At 42.1% G+C, this 22,452-nt stretch overlaps 1 protein-coding gene across 7 annotated transcripts in view; it reads right to left on the bottom strand.

The window, feature by feature from the left end:
* Positions 1–406: 406 nt before the first annotated feature.
* The window catches only part of osbpl5 (oxysterol binding protein-like 5), a 125,876-nt gene continuing 103,830 nt past the window's right edge, over positions 407–22,452 (bottom strand). For 4 of the 7 annotated variants that reach the window (XM_029668808.2, XM_029668809.2, XM_065022744.1 and 1 more), the window contains 14 exons: positions 17,669–17,864; positions 17,143–17,327; positions 16,816–16,897; positions 13,981–14,079; positions 13,134–13,230; positions 12,849–12,947; positions 9,019–9,116; positions 6,518–6,607; positions 6,017–6,150; positions 5,739–5,918; positions 5,391–5,526; positions 4,692–5,148; positions 4,404–4,506; positions 407–2,550 (listed from right to left, as the gene is read on the bottom strand). In XM_029668808.2, the coding sequence (XP_029524668.2) occupies positions 2,415–2,550; positions 4,404–4,506; positions 4,692–5,148; positions 5,391–5,526; positions 5,739–5,918; positions 6,017–6,150; positions 6,518–6,607; positions 9,019–9,116; positions 12,849–12,947; positions 13,134–13,230; positions 13,981–14,079; positions 16,816–16,897; positions 17,143–17,327; positions 17,669–17,864 (2,092 nt within the window). In that variant the 3' untranslated portion in view covers positions 407–2,414. Of the gene's footprint in view, positions 2,551–4,403; positions 5,149–5,390; positions 5,527–5,738; positions 5,919–6,016; positions 6,151–6,517; positions 6,608–9,018; positions 9,117–12,848; positions 12,948–13,133; positions 13,231–13,980; positions 14,080–16,815; positions 16,898–17,142; positions 17,328–17,668; positions 17,865–22,452 lie in introns of those variants that run through there. The other 3 variants (XM_065022746.1, XM_029668813.2, XM_065022745.1) reach the window with 3 other exon arrangements.

The following is a 22,452-nucleotide window of genomic DNA, read 5'->3' on the forward strand; positions in this document are numbered from 1 at the left end:
TGTTTCCGAAATAATTTGATGGTGAAACTTACATCCAAGAGAAGCAAGGCGACACAACGTCCGCATTCTTGAAAGTCAGGACAATCCTTGTTCTGCAGACACATTCTTTTTGCAGTTAACATTGTTTATTTAGCAAGCAGTAGGCATTTATCATTCAATTAAGTGGAGTTTTATAGTTATGTGATGACATCAAGGGACCGGCGTACCTTAAATTATTCGCCAATCATTTATTTAAAAAAAAAAGTGTTTCCATCATCATTTGTCGGATAAACCAGGGTCTATGGAAATCTGCCTAGTGTCTACTAGCTATGCAGTAGGACTTTCCTTGCGACACTTTATAACCAGACGTGACTTTCAGCACTGACCATTTTGTGGAGAAACTCAATCAAAAGAGCAAGAATGGGTGTCCAGTCAAAATGTCAATGTTTACTGTAGTGCTACAGTATGCAACAGGTATGATTTTTTTTTTTTTAGCAAAATCATGTTCTTTCATTCTCATATGACAAAAAGATCTGTGTACATGACAGTAGAGTGCAAAACAAAAGAACAAACCGTGAATCAAAGCATTCAAAGTCAAATTCCTACTTCCTTCATCTCCTTTTCCCCATTGGGTGCCTGGACAAGGGCAAGTTTACACCAACCAAAGAGGTTGGTTTTTCAATTTTGACCCTAATGTTTGACTCCAACTTGCCTGACTGTCCGCACGTACGAGTAACATCCCAAGGCTAGATCACAGACCTGGTTCCCCTGGTACACCTGGGTCATGTTCAATAGGGTACAACCCCGTTTTAAAACAGAACAGAAATTAGTGTCAAGTCCAGTGTCCCTCCCTGTTTCAGTCCATTTTCCTGTTTGGTGCCTAATGAACAAGGGAGAACAAACTTACTCGCGATTGTCACCACTTGCATCCATCTTCCAAGCGGAGTATGATCCGTAAATCAAGGTGAATCACACAATAAATACATTCTGAATCTCATTGGTAACACAGTGCTTGTGTGTGTGTGTGCTCCAGACAAATATATACATACGGGTATATTGACCCCCAGTAATCACATCGAGAACAGTTCTTCCAAACAGTGCCGTCTGAAGTACATTACACACCCTACCCATCAACAACCTCATTATCCTATAACTTTAACAGTCTTTCGTTGTTTCCTTTCTTCTCTTCCCCTGTTCATTCTCTCTACACCGCCAATCATCTGTCCTCTTTGGCTGATTGTCTACACCAGAGCAGTGCTATAAATCCATTCCCTGATGGCGCTACAGGCATAAACAGACAGACCCACATCCCTTTTACCTTTCTAACCTGCCTCTCTCTGCCTACCCTTCGTTTATATATGTCAATATAAACACACACACACACACAAACCTGTAAACAAGTACTCTTTACCTTTCAGGTTATAAATACTGTTTTGGTAAAATCATCATCATTATTAAAGATGCACTACGCAGAAATCATTTCCTGGTTGCAAAAATTCTAATTCGCCAAATTTCAGTTTGTGACAAAACAAGCAAGTATAGTGTAGAGTATAATTGTACCATCTAAACCGCTGGCAAATATATTTCGTATTTTCAGCTGTTTGAAGCTAGTGTACAAAACCGAAAGCAAAAACAAAACTTAATGGGAAGCATAGAAATAAAGCACATAGAACATATCTACGGCTTGCTTTCAATCAGTGACAGATCTATAGCACATATTTCTATGCAAATTTGGTCAGATCGCCCAAAAAGTGACATATTATAGATCTACACAAAAAGACAATTGCATTATTGGAAGTTTCTTTTTCTTATCTCGAGTTCACTTTGTTTTGTCGATGTCACATTGTTTTCTCTTCTTTTTGGCTTCAGCGTTAAGGCCCAAAGTCTGTAGTGAAGGTGGACTATTAAGGACTCCAAGCCGTAGTCCATCAATGCCCATAGGGCCTACTGTACGTACACACAACACACACACACACAATAGTATTGCAGGGGGAGTATAAAAAGTACACATCCATTAATAAAAGACAGGTGGAACATTCTCTTCTGTAAAACAATAATTCCTTCTCATTCCTATTAAAAAAGCTAATTCAGTCCCTATTCTCTCATTCATCTTTTTAAAAAACACCCCCAGTCAGTCCACTCTTTCTTTTTTGATCTTTTTTGATCTCTTTCTGTCGTGGTCTTCTCAGTCCAAAGTGCTTGGGTGCCGTGCTGTCTGGCTACACTGGAGGGCGCTCTGTTCCGCTCTGGTTGGCAGGTGAGTGGTGGCTGTGGGTGGCTGTGTTTATTGCTATGGCACCTGTGGCCCTCCCGTATCAGGAGAACAGGATGAAGCTGCCCCTCCATCTAATAGTTAAGGTCAGGGTTAATAGGGAGTGTTGAGCTGATCCTAGATCCGTGCCTGGGGGGGGGGGGGACTTCTGTTGCAGGGTAGTTCAGGTGAAAATGTAGTTGAGGAAGAGTTGGGAGAGCAGGAGGACACACAGGATGAAACAGTGGCGTCCAGTTGGTGTCACATTGTCTTCAGTCTCCTGACGACGGCCCAGTTGACGACCCAACGCTATCAGGTTCCTACGGAAGGACAGACGGGAGAGTTTCAGTCATCTATCAAACTTCTAAAATCTGTCCTTTCCCAGCATTGGTGATGAACTACAACAACTTGAAATCCTGCTAAAACTGAAGGTGCCCGAGTTGACCAGGAGGGGGGCAGAGTTGCTCTGTCATCTCAATCTTGCAGCGTCCTGTTTATTTTGTGCACAGTGCCTTCAGAAATAATTCAGACCCCATGACTTTTTCCACATTTTGTTAAGTTACAGCCTTATTCTAATTGATTAAATCGCTTTTTCCCCTCATCAATCTATACACACAATACCCCCATAACGACAAAGCCAAAACAGGTTTTTAGAAAATTTGAAATATCACATTTACATTAGTATTCAGACCCTTTACTCGGATACTTTGTTGAAGCACCTTTGGCAGCGATTACAGCCTTCTTGGGTATGACGCTACAAGCTTGGCACACCTTAATTTGGGGAGTTTCTCCCATTCTTCTCTGCATATCCTCTCAAGCTCTGTCAGCTTGGATGGGGAGTGTTGCTGCACAGCTATTTTCAGGTCTCTCCAGAGATGTTTGATCGGGTTCAAGTCCAGGCTCTGGCTGGGCCACTCAAGGACATTCAGAGACTTGTCCCAAAGCCACTCCTGTGTTGCTTTGTGTGTGTGCTCAGGGTCATTGTCCTGTTGGAAGGTGAACCTTCGCCCCTTGTCTGAGGTCATGGGCGCTCTGGAGCAGGTTTTCATCAAGGATCTCTCTGTACTTTGCTCCGTTCATCTTTGCCTCGAGCCTGACTAGTCTCCCAGCCCCTACCACTGAAAAACATCTCCATAGCATTATGGTGTCACCACAATGCTTCACCGTAGGGATGGTGCCAGGTTTCCTCCAGACGTGACGCTTGGCATTCAGGCCAAAGAGTTCAATCTTGGTTTCATCAGACCAGAGAATCTTGTTTCTCATGGTGTGAGAGTCTTTAGGTGCCTTTTGGCAAACTCCAAGCTGTCATGTGCCTTTTCCTGAGGAGTAGCTTCCGTCTGGCCACTACCACCAATGCCTGATTGGTGGAGTGCTGCAGAGATGGTTGTCCTTCTGGAAGGTTCTCCCATCTCGACAGAGGAACTCTGGAGCTCTGTCAGAGTGACGATCGTGTTCTTGGTTACCTCCCTGACCAAGGCCCTTCTCCTCCAATTGCTCAGTTTGGCCGGGCGGCAAGCTCTAGGAAGAAACTTGGTGGTTCCAAACTTCTTCCATTTAAGAATGATGGAGGCCACTGTGTTCTTAGGGACCTTCAATGCTGTAGGAATGTTTTGGTACCCTTCCCCAGATCTGTGCCTCGACACAATCCTGTCTCGGAGCTCTACGGACAGTTCCTTTGACCTCATGGCTTGGATTTGCTCTGACATGCACTGTCAACCTTATATAGACAGGTGTGTGCCTTTCCAAATCATGTCCAATCAATTGAATTTACCACAGGTGGACTCCAATCAAGTTGTAGAAACATCAAGGATGATCAATGGAAACAGGATGTGCCTGAGATCAATTTCGAGTCTCATAGTAAAGGGTCTGAATACTTACGTAGATAAGTTATTACTGTTTTTATTTGCAAACATTTTCTAAAAATCTGTTTTCGTTTGGTCATTATGGGGTATTGTGTAGATTGCTGAATATGATTTTTTTATTTAACCCATTTCAGATTAAGGCTGTAACGTAACAAAATGTCAAAAGTCAAGGGGTCTGAATTCTTTCCGAAGGTGTGTGTCGTTGTGCCCTTGAGCAAGGCACTTTACCCTAATTGCTCCTGTAAGTCCCTCTGGATAAGAGTGTCTGCTAAATTATCTTTTATGTTTAAAAAATGTGTGTGCTCTCTTACCTCTGGATGTCTTGCTGTGTCTTCTGTATGGATGCGATGGAGGCCTCTATGAGGGCAATGTCCTTCACTTCCTTGTTGCACCGTGTACACTGGCTCAGGTACCCTAGTAATGTGACAAGGGAGAGAAAATCTATGTTTGGTTTACTGATAGTCTGAGGATATGTATGGGCATCATGAGTTGTGTGTGTATGTACATGCATGCATGTGAGCAAGTGTGTGTTTTTGACTTACCTTCATTGTCAGAGGACTCGTGTGTAGGTTCTGACGTGGTGAACGTGTGCGTCTTACCTTCATTATCAGAGGACTCGTGTGCAGGTTCTGACGTGGTGAATGTGTGCGTCTTACCTTCATTGTCAGAGGACTCGTGTGTAGGTTCTGACGTGGTGAACGTGTGCGTCTTACCTTCATTATCAGAGGACTCGTGTGCAGGTTCTGACGTGGTGAATGTGTGCGTCTTACCTTCATTATCAGAGGACTCGTGTGTAGGTTCTGACGTGGTGAATGTGTGCGTCTTACCTTCATTATCAGAGGACTCGTGTGTAGGTTCTGACGTGGTGAATGTGTGCGTCTTACCTTCATTATCAGAGGACTCGTGTGTAGGTTCTGACGTGGTGAATGTGTGCGTCTTACCTTCATTATCAGAGGACTCGTGTGTAGGTTCTGGTGTAGTGCTGCTGCTCTCAGTGTTCTGGCTGCAGCTAGACGGCTGGCTGCTGCCTTTCCTGTGTTTCCCATTCACCTGGGCCTGAGACACGGACACACACGACCACGCCAAACACACACACACCAGTAATGTCCAATTTTCACAAAACTATACATTGAAGCCAGACTATTGTAAATGGTATACCCAATATGGTAACTGGTCCACAAACACCAGAAGACTGCGTTGAGTGTCCAGTCTAATTGAAATTCTATGGTTAGAACTAGTCAGTTTGGCAAAGAAACCAAGATGGAAAGAGGGAACATCTGTGTGTCTCTCTCGCTTACCTTCTGCTGGCTAGCCCAGGCTGAGGCGCGGCTGTATGCCAGTCCTTTATGTCGTCTCTGTGATTTCTCCTTGGTCTGGATCACCCCGTGCTTCTCAAACTGCACCAGACAGCGTTCAGGGTCCCACGGCCGTGTGCTGGAGAGGAGGGAGGGAGGGAGGGTGGGAGGAAGGAAAGTTCACATACATACCAGATCTTCAGGTGGGGAAATGTATTCTGGGGTTTGTGTGCTAGTGTGGATGCAATGTCTGTATTAGTCCTGTTATATTTGTAATGCCATTTGGTGTGTGTGTACGCACTCTATCTATCTGTGTGTGTATGACCACTTGGTGGTGTGCTGTGTCCATACTCTATGTGTATGTATGTCCATTCGTTGGTGACAGAGTCCAGGTTGAAGAGTCTGGGACGCCAAGGTTGGTCTCCACGGTCTTTGGCCTGATTCCTCTGAGCCTCCTCCAGTACGAACTTCTCCTGGGTTGCCTGGTTCTGGTCACGGTCCACTATAGCACTGGTCACATGCTGCCACAGCCTGCAAGGCACACATACACAGACAAAGGTCTTAGGAAAGCTTCCATCCAATGTATGTAAAAGCCTGCAGACAGAACACTGTGGTGTGTGTGTCCTTACCTCTCCGACTCAAACTGCCCTTGCTGGTCCAGCTGTACTACCTGCCTCTTCAGTCTGGTGCTGCGGACCTCTGGAGTAGGGTTCCACAGGTGCTCCTGCTGCCCTGACTTCTCCTGTAGGAACACCTCACCATCCTGATCTCACACACACACACACACACACACACACACACAAGTTTTGTGCTATTTACACATATGCCTTATTTTTGTACATTGCCAATGCTATTGTATGTTGTCCGTCCATCCATCCATATATCAATACGTCATATCAGAACACCTCTTGCTGACCTCCCCTCCTGGAGAAACACCTTTCATTCCTGACAACAACACACAGACACTTTCAATAACAAACAGGGGAGAGATGGGGATATAGCGTGTGTGTGTGTGTGTGAGAGAGAGAGAGAAAGAAAGAGAGGGATATTGTGATAGCACATGCACATAAGAGAGAGTGAGAGAGGGTGAGGGAGGGGAGAGAGAGGGAGATGCAAGCATGTACTCTTACCCAGTGTCCGTCCACAGTGGCCAGCAGCTCGTCTCCCTGCTGGATCTTTCCCGAGATCACGTTCACACTGCTGGAGCCTCCCAGGAAGGGCTACAATACAGAGAGAGAAGACCGTCCCCTACAGGTGACTAGAGCAAGAACAGAACAACCCTGATCCTAGACCTTATGAGCCAACTTGATCTGAATCTACCGCATGTAATGATATAGTGCCATGTGTCACAGTTAGACCGGGATTTCATCTGATTGCCTTTACAAGCACATTGTCTCCATGCATGGATCGAATCCTACCGGTTCATTTGATATATTACACATCCTTTAAAGGAACATTTAAAAATAATAAAACATTTGAAAAAGTACCTTTTGGATGAAACCCAACAAACTCAGTTATAATAACCGACCGTCACCCCAGTTTTTATCTTGCCCCTTTACTGTTTTGTCTTTCCATTTGCTTTCATGCAATGGCTAGTTAATTTAATTCATAAAACAATTACTTTTGGGTTTTCTTGGGTCTGATACCGTTTTTTTGGGGACAAAACGTTATCTGTTGATATACTGTTTTACAGCGGGGAAATTGAAAAGTAAAATTTTCCACATAAATTGCTATGCAAAAGAGCAATTGTCCAAGAAATATGTTTCAAATGGTGTTTTCTTACATTGTGACAATAATGACATCATGGCCACAAGTGTTCAGATAACCTTTTATTTTTTAAAATATTGGTTATCGGTGGAATTTTCAGATGATATCGATATATCGTTAAAAGGACAATATCAGCCTATAAAGTCGGTGAAACGATACAGTTGAAGTCAGAAGTTTACATACACCATAGCAAAATACATTTCAAGTCAGTTTTTCACAATTCCTGACATTTAATCCATGTTAAAATTCCCTGTTTTAGGGTCAGTTAGGATCACCACTTTACATAAGAATGTGAAATGTCAGAATAATAGTAGAGAGGATTTATTTCAGCTTTATTTTCTTTCATCACATTCCCACTGGGTCAGAAGTTTACATACACTCAATTAGTATTTGGTAGCATTGCCTTTAAATTGCCCATTCTTCCTGACAGAGCTGGTGTAACTGAGTCAGGTTTGTAGGCCTCCTTGCTCGCACATGCTTTTTTAGTTCTGCTTACAAATGTTCTATAGGATTGAGGTCAGGGCTTTGTGATGGCCACTCCAATACCTTGACTTTGTTGTGCCATTTTGCCACAACTTTGGAAGTATGCATGGGGTCATTGTGCATTTGGAAGACCCATTGGCGACCAAGCTTTAACTTCCTGACTGATGTCTTGAGATGTTGCTTCAATATATCCACACATTTTCTACCTCATTTCCTACCTCATGATGCCTCATGGGATGGTGTTCTTCGGCTTGCAAGCATCCCCCTCTTTCCTCCAAACATAACGATGTTCATTATGGCCAAATAGTTCTATTTTTGTTTCATCAGACCAGAGGACATTTCTCCAAGTATGATCTTTGTCCCCATGTGCAGTTGCAAACCGTAGTCTGGCTTTTTTATGGCGGTTTTGGAGAATTGGCTTCTTCCTTGTGAGCGGCCTTTCAGGTTATGTCGATATAGGACTCATTTTACTGTGGATATAGATACTTTTGTACCGGTTTCCTCCAGCATCTCCACAAGGTCCTTTGCTGTTGTTCTGGGATTGATTTGCACTTTCCGCACCAAAGTATGTTAATCTCTAGCAGACAGAACACATTACATTTACATTTAAGTCATTTAGCAGACGCTCTTATCCAGAGCGACTTACAAATTGGTGCATTCACCTTAACACGTCTCCTTCCTGAGTGGTATGACAGCTGCGTGGTCTCATATACTTGCGTACTATTGTTTGTACAGATGAATGTGGTACCTTCAGGCTTTTGGAAATTGCTCCCAAGGATGAACCAGACTTGTGGAGGTCTACATAATTTTTTTCTGGGGTCTTGGCGGATTTCTTTTGATTTCCCCATGATGTCAAGCAAAGAGGCACTGAGTTTGAAGGTAGCCCTTGAAATACATCCACAGGTACACCTCTAATTGACTCAAATTATGTCAATTAGCCTATCAGAAGCTTCCAAAGCCATGACATCATTTTCTGGAATTTTGCAAGCTGTTTAAAGGCACAGTCAACTTTGTATGTAAACTTCTGACCCACTGGAATTGTGATACAGTGAATTATAAGTGAAATAATCTGTCTGTAAACAATTGTTGGAAAAATTACTTGTGTCATGCACAAAGTAGATGTCCTAGCCGACTTGTCAAAACTATAGTTTGTTAACAAGAAATTTGTGAAGTGGTTGAAAAACGAGTTTTAATGACTCCAACCTAAGTGTATGTAAACTTCCAACTTCAACTGTATATGGGCCTGCCTCTAGTTTTCTTTTCCCTCTCATTGCGCTTCATTGTTTCACCAATGTATGTTTTTATGTATGTTGTATTTATGTTTCTGTACAACATGGAAAAGATGCGAACTTAGGAAGTACACACACAAACACACACATACCTTCAACTTGAACTCCAGTTCTGCCACATATTTGGTTTTCTCACACTCAATAGTGATCTTCCCTCCCAGCTCCAGTGTCATGGTGCCATACAGAATACCTAATATAGAAACAAGAAGCAACATTTACACACACACACACACACGTAGAAACACTCCTATCATGAATGATATAAAAGGTCTTTGAATGAAACAGAGCCAGAACAACAGTGTAAATACAGGAGCTACAGGCAAGCCACTTCAGACAGAAGTAAGCAGTCAGTAAATGGGCCATGCTCGGTTACCATGCTCGATTACCCATCTAAATAGTAGGCATTTTGGTTATGCAAAATAAAAACGCTTGATAATTGAGGCTTTTCATCTATTTTGAATTCGCTGCACATTGAGGAAGAGAATCTTTTCAGACCCAGCTGATAATCAGATAAGGGGACTGGGTGTTTAAGCAATAAGGTTATTGTGCTATAACTCCTGACTAAGGGCTGTTCTTTGACCCAAGGCAAAGCCGAGGCCCGGGAACAGCCCTTCGGAGGGAGTCATCACACGATAATCCCCGGGTACTCAAGCAATATTGCTTTTAGTAAATGGTTGCCAACATAGTTATATAAATATGAATAAAAAAGTTCTCATTAACATTTTAACAAGTAAAATTGTTTTTGCATTCTGAATGTGCAAGTCAAGCGGGTTGGTCATTTGTTAATTCTATTAATTTGACATTGCTATGCTAAACAAATCACTGGAATCTAGCTGGCAGAGATTTAATGATGATGAGACAAGAACTTCCATAAATATCTAATAGGCCTACATAGGCAACAACTAGTATGGTTGGCGAGTCCAAGCTAACAAAGCTAGTTGGTGATGTTAATATAGTGACGTTTCCGTTGATGGCACACGACGGGAAGAACTGTCCATGGTCTGGTGCTGGGAATTTGGGAAGTGGTTGAAAAACTAGTTTTAATTACTCCAACCTAAGTATGTAAACTTCCGACTTCAACTGTATTATGAAAGTACGACAAAGACCATTACGCAGGCACTGGAATAAGCAGATCAGAAAAGACAAGCCTTTAACACTAGAACCACTAAAGCGCCATTATTTTTTAAGTGAATGCCCCACTCCGTCATTGACTTTTCCTAAATAAGTTTATAACACACTGTCATTGTTAGAATCTTAATATCACAAACGGAACTGGAGTTATAACCAGTTTTAGGAGGGCATGTCATTATTTGAATGGTTTTCCCCAGTTGTCCCTCTTTCTCCTCGTCTCCTTCTCCTGACACTGGAACATGCAGTGCCCAGCTGATAATCACCCAGATAATTCCCTCGAAACCGAACCTAAACTAATTTCACACGCATAACAGATGAAATAAACGAAGTTAAGTATGATGGGGAGAAAAGGTAAGTTGATGAGTGAAGGGACGTGAGCAATGTATAATTATGGAATCACCAATTGTGACTGAATTACATGGCGGGTCTTTCTACTGCATTGATCGATTGTAATTATAATCTTTGAAAGAGTATGAATCAAAGCAGTCTTATCATTCTACTCTGGCCTACTCGGATTAGGCTACACAGTGGGAGCGTGAGTAATTGTACTTGCTGAACAATTCAATATCTTGTAAAATGTCGATATTGGGCAACAGGTGAGAGAGTGTTGGAGAATGTGGTGATGGGACTTATGGAACCTTATGTTGGCAAGGGGAGAAATGTCACCATGGACTTTTTCTGAACTTCCCTCTCATCGGCTAACAATTTGCTTGCAAAGAAAACAAGTCTGGCCAGCACCATGAACAAAGTGAGACGGGAGCTCCCTCCATCTGTGCAAAATAAGACACCTGCACAGCCTTTTGTATTCCACAACGGTGCTGAAGAATGACAAGACAACAGGAACACGATAAAGAGAAAACTGGGGACTATTTCACACTTACAACCAAACAAAGCAAGTGAAAGTTTACAAAAAATGGTGCCAACTGTTAGGACAATGGATAACAGCTAAATGAGATCCGACTGACGTCATTGTGTGACAACGCAACACCATGTAAGCATAAAGCAGACAATTATTAACTATTTTGGCTGCTGTCAAATAAACACTTTTATTATAATGCCATTATTTATTTTGTGCTGTGTTTCACTATTTAGCAAGGCCACTTGGCGCTTATAATGATGTTTAGGCTATTTGATATTTTCATCATTTGACCGTACGTCTTGGTGGTTGGGGTATTTACATTTTTTTCATTCTAAAAAGCAGCTGTTACCTTATTCCAACACATATGCTTCCTGTTTCATAGTTGTAACAAAGGCCATTCACTAATATTTTGTTTTTAAAATAAATGTTGGCGTATGTGTTTTTCAGTTTTTATATATAGCCTACAGTAACAAACTAATAAATGCTACTGTTATTGAAATAAATAAAACAATCTTATTCTAATGTCACCCAAGGCCTTCATAAACACAAATTATTTTTACAATAGCATATATGAACTATATTAATTACACTGTTAGAATGCTGCAGTCAGCAGCTCTAGTGTTAAAACTACAATCCTTGTTGAAACAATAGCAAAGCGGTCAACCCGCCTGTTCTGGTAAAAATTTGAGGGATGGGCCTGGAATTCAGAGACAGAGCTATGGATGCAAGGACTGATCATCCATGCTAACAAGATGATAGTTTTAACCATGTTTTGAGGCCAATCTGTGTAGGCACAAATCTGGCCTGCGGGTGGTTTGAGCAACAAAACAACTCAATATACAGTGCCTTCAGAGAGTATTCAGACTAGAGGTCGACCGATTAATCGGAATGGCCGATTAATTAGGGGCGATTTCAAGATTTCATAACAATCGGAAATCTGTATTTTTGGACACCGATTTGATCAAAACAATTTTTTTACACCTTTATTTCATCTTTATTTAACTAGGCAAGTCAGTTAAGAACACATTCTTATTTTCAATGATGGCCTAGGAACGGTGGGTTAACTGTGGCAGAACGACAGATTTTTACCTTGTCAGCTCGGGGATTCAATCTTGCAACCTTACAGTTACCTAGTCCAACGCTCTAACCACCTGATTACATTGCACTCCGCGAGGAGCCTGCCTGTTACGTGAATGCAGTAAGCCAAGGATAGTTGCTAGCTAGCATTAAACTTATCTTATAAAAAAACAATCAATCAATCATAATCACTAGTTAACTACACATGGTTGATGATATTACTAGTTTATCTGGCGTGTCCTGCGCTGCATATAATTTTTTATATATTTTTTTCATTATGGGTTATTGTGTAGATTGATTAAATACAATATGTGTTTTCATCAATTTTAGAATAGGGCTGTAACGTAACAAAATGTGGAAAAGGTTAAAGGGTCTGAATACTTTCCGAATGCACTGTATTTTTCAAATGACTGAAACCAAATCGACACTGTGTAGAAATGATAACGGACCTACAGTCTTATAGTTTCTTGAATGTGTCCAGCTCGCTAATAAATCACAGAAATGTAAAGCTAGAACAGTCAGGGAGTATTGGCAATTCCAAAAACGATGAATAGAGGACTATCCTTTACAAATATTTACACACATGTTGTAGACTGAATTAGCCCCCCGGGGCAAAATTGGTTTGACACCCCTGCTATACAGTATTTGTTTAGATTTACTTGTATTGGGTTCTGATGGGGTACGAATGTTGAACTAAGCTCATGTTCATTTTTTATTTATTTTTTATTAATGATATGAATATACATAAGCCCAAAAATGTATGCAGCAATTAAGGATTCAATGTTAGAGTTGCTCAAAAAACCAGAGATATTTAGATTCCAGAAAGGCCGTTTATGGATTTTGAAAAAGTAGTACCTTTACAGTGGGCGTAAGGCATGGTGATGACGTACTCCTCATCCCTGCCCAGCAGCATCAATCTGGCTCTGCCATCCAGTATGGCAGACAGAGAGTTACCTGGAACAGGACATTAGAATTTACACCGATCAACCTGGTCCCAGATCTGTTCATGCTGTAAAGATCTGTTTCATATACACCTTTAGGCATAGAGTAGATAGAAACACCATGAAGCTCAATTTAATTCCCGACATAAGATTGACTACACAAGAACAAAGATTGTGGTGTGCAGATAAGCCAGCGTACCGTAAAACTTGGACTTGGCCAAGATGCTGCCGCTGATATAGAAGCCGTCCTTCTTGTTGCAGACGTAGAAGGCAGAGATTGGTGGGTGGTGGGAGATCTGAGATAGAAAGATAGGGAGTGTGTTATTTAGGGCAGTGATTCTCAACTGGGGAAGTCGCGACCCCCATGGGGGCCGCTGGAGGATTTTAAGGGGTCGCACAACTTGTATAAAATAATATCTAAAACATGTGCACCGCTTATTGTTGTTCACTTTACACGTGCAGCGAGTCCGCAGTAGTAAAATGGCTAGTTATGTTCGAACTCTGAGGGTTCTTGCGCTGTACACACTCAATGACCAATACAATAACATTCTCGCCCCCCCACACACACACACTGATCCAATGAACTGACATTTCTCGACATACACACTGATCCAATAAAAATGTAATTCTGCAACATTTTGTTTTAAATGTGACGCATCCAATCAGATAATAAAGATATTTTTCTGACAGCTACAGTTGCAAGAAAAAGTTTGTGAACCCTTTGAAATTACCTGGATTTATGCATTGATTGCTCATAAAATGTGGTCTGATCTTCATCTAAGTCACAATAATAGACAAACACAATCTGACTAAACTAATAACAAAGAGTTTTCACAACTGTAGTTGCAATGAGTTTGGTTAGGAGGCAGCTGAAGTCTGGGGACGAAGTATGTAGATTTGCCACTAACATGGCCTCAGGTCTGAGGCAGCCATTTGCACAATAGCTAGGGTTTAGCTAGCTTCTAGACAAAAGACCTGCAGAGGTATGACAGAGACAGCGGTACACACTTGCTGTGTGTGTGTAAGAAGTATATGGGTCGTCTCACCTGCTCTGCGATGTAAAAGGTGCAGCTGTCTGTCTGAGGGTGGAGCCAGCAACAGCGAAACGTCTCTCCTAGGATGGGGTTATAGGGCTTCTTCAGTCCCTGTAACACGCACACCCATCCACTACTGTTACAATCTATCACATACATGCACACAGCCATACTTCATTTAAATCATCAAATCAAAGGATTCAAACACAAATAATCATAGCTGCATGGACACAATGATGAATACAGACACACCCAAGCACAGACACACATACATACTGTTAATATCTATCACATGAATGCACTCATTCCAAACTGTGTATCATACAAAATAGTAGGGCTGTCCCTGACGAAACAAAAAATATTTGACGACAGAAAGTTGCCTGTTCTTTCGACCAATCGATTGGTCAACATTTTTTAAAGGTGTATTTTTCCATATATAGACATACTGTGTTTTAATAAAATGAACTACATGCACTGAGCTTGTCTGATGCTTTAAGCTTATGACAAATGCCTCAAGAGGGCTCCAGAAAAGAAGAAAAAAATTACCTGACCCAACTATTCTCCTCCCACTCCTGTTGGCTTTAGCAGATTCTGCCATTACTCTCCTGAAGTTGCCGGTAATAGATTACACGAGGAGTCTCATGTTGAATACCAATTTATCCTACCATTTCTCCTGATCTGCGTGCCAGTTGTGGTTTTCATATGCACATTTTCATGAAACAGTTTCATTTAATTTGTAATAACGTCTTCATATCTCAAAATCATTGTCATGTGGTTAATCAAAATTCTATCCAAATCTAAATGAAAATGATACGAACCTAAAAAGTAACTTCTATTGCCAACTATGTAAAAATAGCCAACAAATAAACTACCTGCAGGTATAAAATATCCTGATAAAAATAAATATTCTATAAATCACATTGGCCTGTTTGTAACAAACTTTAAACATTGTATGAACTATTAACTTGGGCCTGGCCCGAAGCTAGCGAACTTACTGATCCTCCTATAGAATATTATCTCTTATCTATTATTGTGGCGCTCCTGCACCTACATATAAACACTACCAGCACCCAAAATGAGTACCAGAACCTATTTCAGTCCAAGTCCAGCACTGATAAGAAGTAATCAGGTAGGCCTATTTTATGACGTTTCAACTGGATCAGAGCATGACATGTTTCCCTTTCATGCTGTGTGGTTGTCGAAAGGCAGAGTCCTGAAAATATAGTTTTTAAATACATTGAGGAACTATTGTAATTCTCAATGGATGTAAAAACAGACTTTGTTTGCTTACTGTTTGAGGTGAAGAAAACATTACCTTGAAAAGCTCCACAGGTTATTAGTGGTGGTGCGTTCAGCCAATCAAAAATACTATCAGATCCCCCAAATGGGCACATTTACTATGTGTGTGTGTGTGTGTATATATTTTTGTGTGTAGAAGGCCAGCATCCCGGAGTCGCCTCTTCACTGTTGACATTGGTGTTTTGCAGGAACTATTTAATAAAGCTGCCAGTTGAGGACTTGTGAGGCATCTGTTTCTCAAACTAGACACTCTAATGTACTTGTCCTCTTGCTCAGTTGTGCACCGGGGCGTCACACTCATCTTTCTATTCTGGTTAGAGACAGTTTGTGCTGTTCTGTGAAGGGAGTATTACACAGTGTTGTACGAGATCTTCAGTTTCTTGGCAATTTCTGGCATGGAATAGCCTTCATTTCTCAGAACAAGAATAGACTGAAAAAAGTTATTTGTTTCTGGCCATTGAGCCTGTAATCGAACCCACAAATGCTGGTGCTCCTGATACTCAACTAGTCTGAAGAAGGCCAGTTTTGTTGCTTATTTAATCAGAAACAACTGTTTTCAGCTGTTCTAACATAATTGCAAAAGGATTTTCTAATGATCAATTAGCCCTTTAAAATTATAAACTTGGTTAGCTAACACAACGTGCCATTGGAACACAGGAGTGATGGTTGCTGATAATGGGCCTCTTTACGCCTATGTAGATATTCCATTAAAAATCAGCCGTTTCCAGCTACAATAGTCATTTACAACATTAACAATGTCTACACTGTATTTCTGATTAATTTGACGTTATTTCTGATTCATTTAATGTGCTTTTCTTTCAAAAACAAGGACATTTCTATGTGACCCCAAACTTTTGAACGTTAGTGTATGTATGTATGTATATATGCGTTACTGCTCAACTAAAACAAATCTCGGTCGACCAACAGCCTAACGACCAAACAATCGACCAGTCAACTAATTGGGGTCAGCACTACAAAATAGATGAACAGGCAAATACAAAATGAAAGAATAAAAGAGTGACACATTACAATTAAGCGTAGCTCTACCTCTGTTTGCCACACCCTATCACGTGTCTGTGTTGCTGTGTGTATCAGGTATACCTGGCTTGGAAACCAGCTGAACCTGTAATTCTGGGAGTCCCTGTGGCAGTTACACCAGAGACACTCTTACCTCTTCCCCAGGCTAGCGTATATAAGATAGAATATATCAGCCTGAAAGAACAGTGACTCAAATCTAGCCTATATGGGAGTGAAGTAGATTTTTTTTATTTGACCCATCTATGGTATAAATTCTTTACCAAGACCCTACAGAAATGAAATAACTAACCTAACTCCGCAATCTCCCATTCCACAACCCACAGAGTTTACACTACGGAATTTTTGTTTTTCAAATTTTGGCTTGAATATTGGTTGTATGTTCATACAGTGGTACAATCGTAGAATGGAAGTCAGACCAGTCACTCAGAACTACAATGACTCCTCCAGCCAACCCCAGAAACAGGGGAGTGTCACTTTGTATTATTACCCTTAAAGAACAGGCGAGTTTACCTTGGGCTTCTTGTAGAAGCCAGACAGGTACCAGCGCACGACCTGCTTTATTCTGCCATATGGACTCTCCTCCCTCGCAGCCCTGGGACCAGAGAGAGAGCAAGAGCGAGAGAGGACATAGAAGAAAAAAACAGAGTGCGAGAGAGAGAGCGAGAGAGAGAGAGAAGGAGGGAAAGGGAGAGATGGACACAGAGCTTTGTTCAGTTAGAGTGTATCTACTATCTCATACAGTAGATAGATTGGTATAGTGGTAGTGACATAGTAGAGATAAAGTAATGGCGGTAATAGTTGAGCAACAAGTGTACTACTAGTCTAGTATTGTCATACTCCGACAGCAGATTAGCGTGGTAGTAGTAGTCCGATAGTTTGTCCAGGAAAGAGCGTGGCTCCAGGATGAAGGTGGGCAAGACCACTTTAGACAGGTCCATGCCAGGCCGCAGCTGCTTTAGCAGGGTCCAGATCAGACCCTTGTTCTCCTCAGACACCGTCTCCACCTGGGACGCCTCACCAGCCTGGGAGAAAGGGACACACAGAAGCAAGGTTGGAAAATGTAAGTTTTGATTCATTCGAATAGACTCCTTTCAGTAGAGAAAAACGTATTTCCCATTCCTACGATAAATAGTCATCATGTCTCTTTTTGTCTTTACCCTACAGTCCTGATAATCACGTAGCTGCCCGGCGGTCAAAGCCGGCCCCACGTCACATTTCATGTGGCCCCTGATGTTCACCAATAAATTTGATAGATTTAGAATAAATCATCACTGGCTAGCTACAGGCTTTGTAACGTGCTGAACCCCTAATAACCTGTCAGTGTATGTTAGCCGTCTGTGAGTGATGTCCTGTCGTGTTTCACCTCGGCCATCTCCTCCTGGCTCTGCTCGACGTAGGATGTGGCCTGCAGCCCCGGAGACAACTCGTCCGATTGGTCCAAGTCGCTCTCCTCCGTCAGCCGACCTCCGTTCTCATTGGCCCCGTTGTCCCAATCCTCCTGGGCATCGTGCTCTGATTTCTCAGAGTAGCCGTCATTCTCCATCTGTTGGTTGGCCAACCTTAAAGAGGAGAAACACACAGATATGGTTTACTTAGCAGGAGCACACATTAATAAAGTTTGTGTCTGTTACAGATATGTGATGGTACAACGCTGTTATTTATTAACTTCATGTAAGCTATTGGGTTTGCATATTTCATTAATAAAACTGTAGCAGAATTTGCTTTAAACTGAATAACTTCCAGTTACCAGTTTCAGGGGCGTACCTCTGCCCCAGAACAAAGTCAAGAAAGATGAATAAAACTGAATTTTGCACCGGTGTTGAAAACAACAGCCTCAGCTCCCGACACTTCAGTTTTAATACCTGTGCAATTAATGGTCACTTGCAGCACACGCAAGCTTAGCTTGAAAGCAGGCCAAGTGACATGATTCTCTGGGAGAATTGGATAAAAAGGCATCGAGCAGGTCATCCTGCTCTGAACTCTAATTCACATATAAGAAACGGTACTAAGTCATCCCTTGTCACCACCATATGAAATGAATCATAATGATGAGATCCTAATAGCTACCGCATCTCAAGAACAGCATCTTAACATAATGATGTCACAGCTATGACACAACTCACTGACAAACAACCTCAAAATGATTGAAAAATCATCCCATATTGAAAAGCCTGAAAAATGTCATTTCTCACTCCTAAACTGTTTTTCCTTCTCCATATTGTGAGAGAGCTGGATATGATTACACAGAGACCAGCAAACAGAGACTAGATCACAGTCCTCCACCTTAACTGTGGAGGACGGGCTCATACTAACGGCTGGAATGGAATGGCATTGACACATCAAACATGGTTTCCTTGCGTTTGATTACCAGTCACTTCATTCCAGTCATCATTATGAGCCACCCTCTCCTCACCTGGGTACGAGATAGAGGGATAGGGCCTAATGTCAAAGGACAGGACGCATGTCCAACATCTGTCAGCATTTCATTGTAAGGTCTACTCCTGTGACAAATAACATTTGATTTCATTTGTACAACATGGCTGCCTAAGCAACCACATCCCCCACCGCACCCCTCACTTTCAGTGGCATGAATGTCACTGTCAATAATGATGTCACGCACATGCACAGTTGCACAGACACAGGACACAGAGCCCAAGAACGATAGAGCCCTGGATATAAGAAATACATATCCCACAATATTCACAGCGTGCCACAGCTATGTGTGGTACTGAATGAGAACCATATTCACTTACATCCTGCCATTCAAAAGAACACATTTTGTGAACAACTACCAGACTTAACCTTAAGACAACCAGTGAGTAGAAAAGCATCAAGTCCATAAAAGAGAGAAAAATACAGAGAGAAAAAGGCAGCCGGCTAAAGAGGACCTTAATGGCTGTTAGATTGGAGCCATTAACAGCAGACCTTTGTGTGTGGCTCTCCAGTGGACAGATGGACGGAAACATACACAGCCTCCTTCTCACAGGCACACGTCGGTTTTCCACACAGTACACACTGAAACTGTAAGGCCAAAGGCCACGCATGTCAAAAGTCATATGTTCTACCTCACCAGCCAATTGAAAATATTACACAAATACATTACACCGTAGGCCATAAACTTGGGACGCATGGCCTTTCTTACCTTGTAACAAACGGCAATTATCCTCCAGATTCCACCTAAGCACAACAACAAGCGATTTATATAAAATACATCCACAGGCACAAAAAGCCCTTCCCCTCTCTAAGTAAAAAGGCACATGTCTGTTATTTTCACAAATCAGCGACTAAAGCGCAGGGATTTGTTTTCCTGTCTTCTCTGCCACGCCTGCTTCCTGGATATGTGTGAGAATGTATGTGTGTGTGTGTGTGTACAGAAAGGAAGAGGCGAAGCAAGAGGATTCACTCTCACCAAAATCTGTCCAAATTAAGCACAATGCATTTATATGGGCTTATTTTGGACCTAAGCTTGTCGCCTGCCTGCCTTTCCCCTTTGGAACAATGACTCCCATTGTTAGGGCGGAAACATGAGTATCTGGTCATTATATACAGGATCTCTGGTGTGTAACAGTGTGTGTGGGGGGGGGTCTACTTCACTGGTTGGTAAAATATTTATTCCTGAGTATCTGCCTCCTGTCACATGACCCACGGGGTCTGTTGTGATTGGCTGAAAGGAGAGAGGGGCACAAACAGGGAGGGGCTAGAGAGTGCAGTCTAAATGGAGGATTCTAGAAAACGCACACAGACATACACCATGACTCTCAATTACTTAGCGAAATCAATGAACATTTTGCCCTGACATTATTTGGCATGACAACTCCATTGAAACCCAATGAAATTGTGACCACTATTTAGGCACACCTTATTGAATATGTCACTGCTCAGGTGCCCTATTTAATGACCCTACTTATCTTTGAATCAGCAGGTGTGCCCTCTCTTTGTTATAACCCCTGACAAAGAAATTCAAGTAGATTTTTTATACTCTGAGTTTTATGCTAAATGGTATTGTGTATTTTACTGCGAGCTGACTAAGGGATAGTATTCCCCCAATCTTAAATTCTCTTTGAGGTCAGCAAACGATTGTCAACTTCCCAAAATAGCCTATACATACTTGAATCCACAGAGATCCTATTAAATGACGAGTTATAACATGTGTTTATATACTTCAATCTAATTTAGACAATGATGCGACAAAATCACAGTAGATCTGTTTCAACTTTGATTTTAAGACTTTGGAAGAAAGCTTTTTTTAGCTCCCAATTATAATGATTTTGCTTGGGGAGGGTTGAGTCTTTTTTCCTTCAGGTTTACATTCATTCTTTTGCAGCTTTTACTATATCATTTATTCCACCCTGCTAGCATGCGCCTCCCCTATGTCAAGGTGGTATTTCCTTTATGCACCATCTTTTATTATTAACCTGGTGGTTCGAGCCCTGAATGCTGATTGGCTGAAAGCCATGGTATATCAGACCGTATACCAAGGTATTTATTGTTATAATTAGATTGGTAACAAGTTTATAATGGCAATAAGGCACATCGGGGGTTTGCGGTATATGGCCAATATACCACAACTAAGGGCTGTATCAAGGCACTCTGCATTGCGCCTCAGAACAGCCCTTAGCTGTGCTATATTGGCCATATACCACAACCCCTCGTGCCTTATTGCTTAATGATACCACAGGTCAATATAACTCATCGTTGCGTCGTGCCTAAGAACAGCCCTTAGCCATATTATATTGGCCATATACCACACCCCCCCGTGCCTTATTGCTTAATCATACCACACACAAACGCATTCAAAGCTGCATACATTTTCTATATGAATCCACAAGAACAAATAGAAATAGCTGATAGGCAGCGGAGAGGCCAGGTGCCAAACTGCACATGAAGGAACAGTGAAGACACGCAGCTCAAAAAGATCCCCTGTTGATATTGTTTAGGGACAATACAAGTATCCTTCCTAGACTAGCCTTGTAGTGGCATATTGTCTCTATTCCATCCAATAAATAGGACCACTGCCCTAGCGAGAGACGGGCTATTTCAGACACAGACTCACCGCAGGCTTTACTGCACATAGAGTTGATGGCAGTGTGGCACTTCGGATTGCAAGTTACAAACAAAAGGATGCTTCTTTGTTCAGGCATATAAAACCCAGACTTTCTAATATAAAGATGGGAAAATTAAAATGATCCTTATAATTCCTCTAATTCAAATAACTTATAAAATGCAATAAATGAAGACTATTGTCTGCAGTAAATTCAAAGATCTCATGCGAGTAAGTGCGAGCATCACCACCATGCAATGAATAATTGCATTATTGTTTTCAAATGCTACTCCTGGCTGCAGTGAAAATGTAATATGAATAATGGCACGAAAGCCCTGTGATTTCAATGTTTCATTCCAATTGGATCAGTTGTGGGTCTGTCAACTCTTTACAGTTTATAAGGTCTAGAAAGGCACAGTAGCAGGCCAGTCTGGCTGTATTTTTACTTCTGATAGTGAGATACGCCGTCTGTTGCGGATCATGATTCTCCCAAGTCATCCTGTACGTAACAAAAATATAAAACGCAACATGCAACCATTTCAGCGATTTTACTGAGGAAGGCCCTAATCTATGGATTTCATGTGAATGGGCACAGCCATGGGTGAGCCTGGGAGGGTATAGGCCCACCTACTTGGGAGCCAGGACCACCCACTGGGGAGCCAATCAGAGTTAGTTTTTCCCCACAAAAGGGCTTTAATACAGACGGAAATACTCCTCAGTTTCATCAGCTGTCTGTGTGGCTGGTCTCAGATGATCCTGCAGGTGAAGAAGCCTGATGTGGAGGTCCTGGGCTGGCGTGGTTACACGTGGTCTGTGGTTGTGAAGCCTGATGTGGAGGTCCTGGGCTGGCGTGGTTACACGTGGTCTGTGGTTGTGAAGCCTGATGTGGAGGTCCTGGGCTGGCGTGGTTACACGTGGTCTGTGGTTGTGAAGCCTGATGTGGAGGTCCTGGGCTGGCGTGGTTACACGTGGTCTGTGGTTGTGAAGCCTGATGTGGAGGTCCTGGGCTGGCGTGGTTGCACGTGGTCTGTGGTTGTGAAGCCTGATGTGGAGGTCCTGGGCTGGCGTGGTTACACGTGGTCTGCGGTTGTGAAGCCTGATGTGGA

This window comes from Oncorhynchus nerka, linkage group LG9a, assembly GCF_034236695.1.
Source record: "Oncorhynchus nerka isolate Pitt River linkage group LG9a, Oner_Uvic_2.0, whole genome shotgun sequence".
NCBI lineage: Eukaryota > Metazoa > Chordata > Actinopteri > Salmoniformes > Salmonidae > Oncorhynchus > Oncorhynchus nerka.